This window comes from Lotus japonicus, chromosome 2, assembly GCF_012489685.1.
Source record: "Lotus japonicus ecotype B-129 chromosome 2, LjGifu_v1.2".
Classification (NCBI taxonomy): domain Eukaryota; kingdom Viridiplantae; phylum Streptophyta; class Magnoliopsida; order Fabales; family Fabaceae; genus Lotus; species Lotus japonicus.
This window is the reverse complement of record NC_080042.1, coordinates 87598500-87600052: the sequence shown is the minus strand read 5'-3', so window position 1 is coordinate 87600052 and position 1553 is coordinate 87598500. Positions and strand designations below refer to the sequence as shown.

Here is a 1553-nt window from a genome sequence, read left to right as displayed (position 1 = left end):
GCTGATTGCCACTGACTTAGAGGACCAGTCTGATTCTAAATATCCAGGTTTCACTCTTTCCTCTACACCCTACTTTTTTCAGCAGTTAACTCATAGTGAATACTTTATCTGTAAGCACTGCAAGTTGAAGTATGTGATACAAGTTTTTAGTTTTCTTATCTAAGCAATTTTTTAACATTGTATTTTATTTGTATATTCTTATTTAAGGTTCTTATTTGATCACTGTGTGGCTGAAAACTTGACTGAGAAATTTGCCTTTTTGAGTCCTCATCGAACGGCACATGGGCTGACCAATCAAAGCCAATATATTTCGGATGCAATTATGGCAAATGGACACCCAAACCAATTATATCTTGCACCGGTCAATATAGGGTGAGAAATATTGGATGAAATTTGTAAATATTAATTCATAGTTACTTGATTAATTTATATGATTAGCTACTTGATTTATTAATATTATAATTTAACATGTCTTGCTTGTAGGGCACATTGGGTGTTGGTTGTGATCAATGCCACTACAGGGACCTTATTTTACTTGGATCCTATACATGGTAGTTTGAATCAACGCAAAGTCATGAAAGAGATGTTTGATAAGTAAGCTTATATAGATCTACTTGCTATGTTAGTCATGCTATTCAACATATTTAATCATGAGTTTTTCATTCAATTTGTTAGTGCAATGATGATCTACCGTGCTAATTGCAATGACAAGAGGATTACATGGTCCAAAGCCAAATGGAATACTATAAAGGTATACAAATTTACATAGCTGAAAACAATTAGATCTAGCTACCAAATCACTGATATATATTATATTTGTTTTTTATAGTGCCCTGCCCAAACAAATTATATAGATTGCGGGTACTATGTACTAAGCTTTCTAAAGGAGATAATTGCGCACAAAAAATCTACAATTCCACAAGCGGTATGGAACTTTGACTAAATTCTTAATTTTTCCTATTTTTAAGTGTGACTCTAAATTTTGTAACTTTTACCATCATTTTGCAGTACTTCTCTGATTGTCAATTTGGCTTCTACAATGAGGATCAACTAAATGAAATTAAAGAAGAGTTGGCTACTTATGTGTTAAAGAATTTTGCCTAGTGTGGGCTATTTGCTTTAATTCCTTGTGAGAGTATGGGCTACTTATGGTATGGAACTGCACTGCATGTTATTTTAGAGTATTTGGTTCAAGCAGTGTACTGTACTGGCTAGTGTTGGCTATTTGGTTTAATTTCTTGTGAGAGTATGTTCTCAACAACAATTAGTATTGTTTTTGACAAATTAGTGTAAATGTATTGTTTTCTTATTCAAGGTTGGAATATTTGAGTAATTTGGCTAGAATATGTGAATGTTGGTGATTTTATGCAATTTATTTTTCAATATAAACGTACTAAAATTTATGCACACACCAGGTAAAAAGAAAAAAATCAAAAATTATGTAGCAATTTCACAGACCAGGTGTATGACCTATTGTCACGGTTACAACCGTGGCAATAGAGGCCACCTATTGCCACGGTTACTTACTCAACCGTGGCAATAGAGGGAACCTA

The 1553-nt window shown here is 33.3% G+C and overlaps 1 protein-coding gene across 1 annotated transcript; it reads left to right on the top strand.

Moving 5' to 3' along the window:
* The first annotated feature begins 202 nt into the window (after positions 1-202).
* On the top strand, positions 203-1104 carry LOC130737200 (uncharacterized). Its single transcript, XM_057588958.1, has 5 exons — positions 203-372; positions 484-594; positions 676-751; positions 830-925; positions 1009-1104. The coding sequence occupies exons 1-5, from the start codon at positions 323-325 to the stop codon at positions 1102-1104; spliced, it is 429 nt and encodes a 142-aa protein (XP_057444941.1). The 5' UTR covers positions 203-322.
* The last annotated feature ends 449 nt before the right edge of the window (positions 1105-1553 follow it).

What these genes read in the sequence shown, in the direction of transcription:
- LOC130737200 (XM_057588958.1), top strand. Translation starts at nt 323, where the DNA reads ATGGCAAATGGACACCCAAACCAATTATATCTTGCACCGGTCAATATA. An exon ending in CTTGCACCGGTCAATATAGG is followed by an intron (nt 373 to 483) that starts GTGAGAAATATT and finishes TCTTGCTTGTAG; the next exon opens with GGCACATTGGGTGTTGGTTG. An exon ending in ATGAAAGAGATGTTTGATAA is followed by an intron (nt 595 to 675) that starts GTAAGCTTATAT and finishes TCAATTTGTTAG; the next exon opens with TGCAATGATGATCTACCGTG.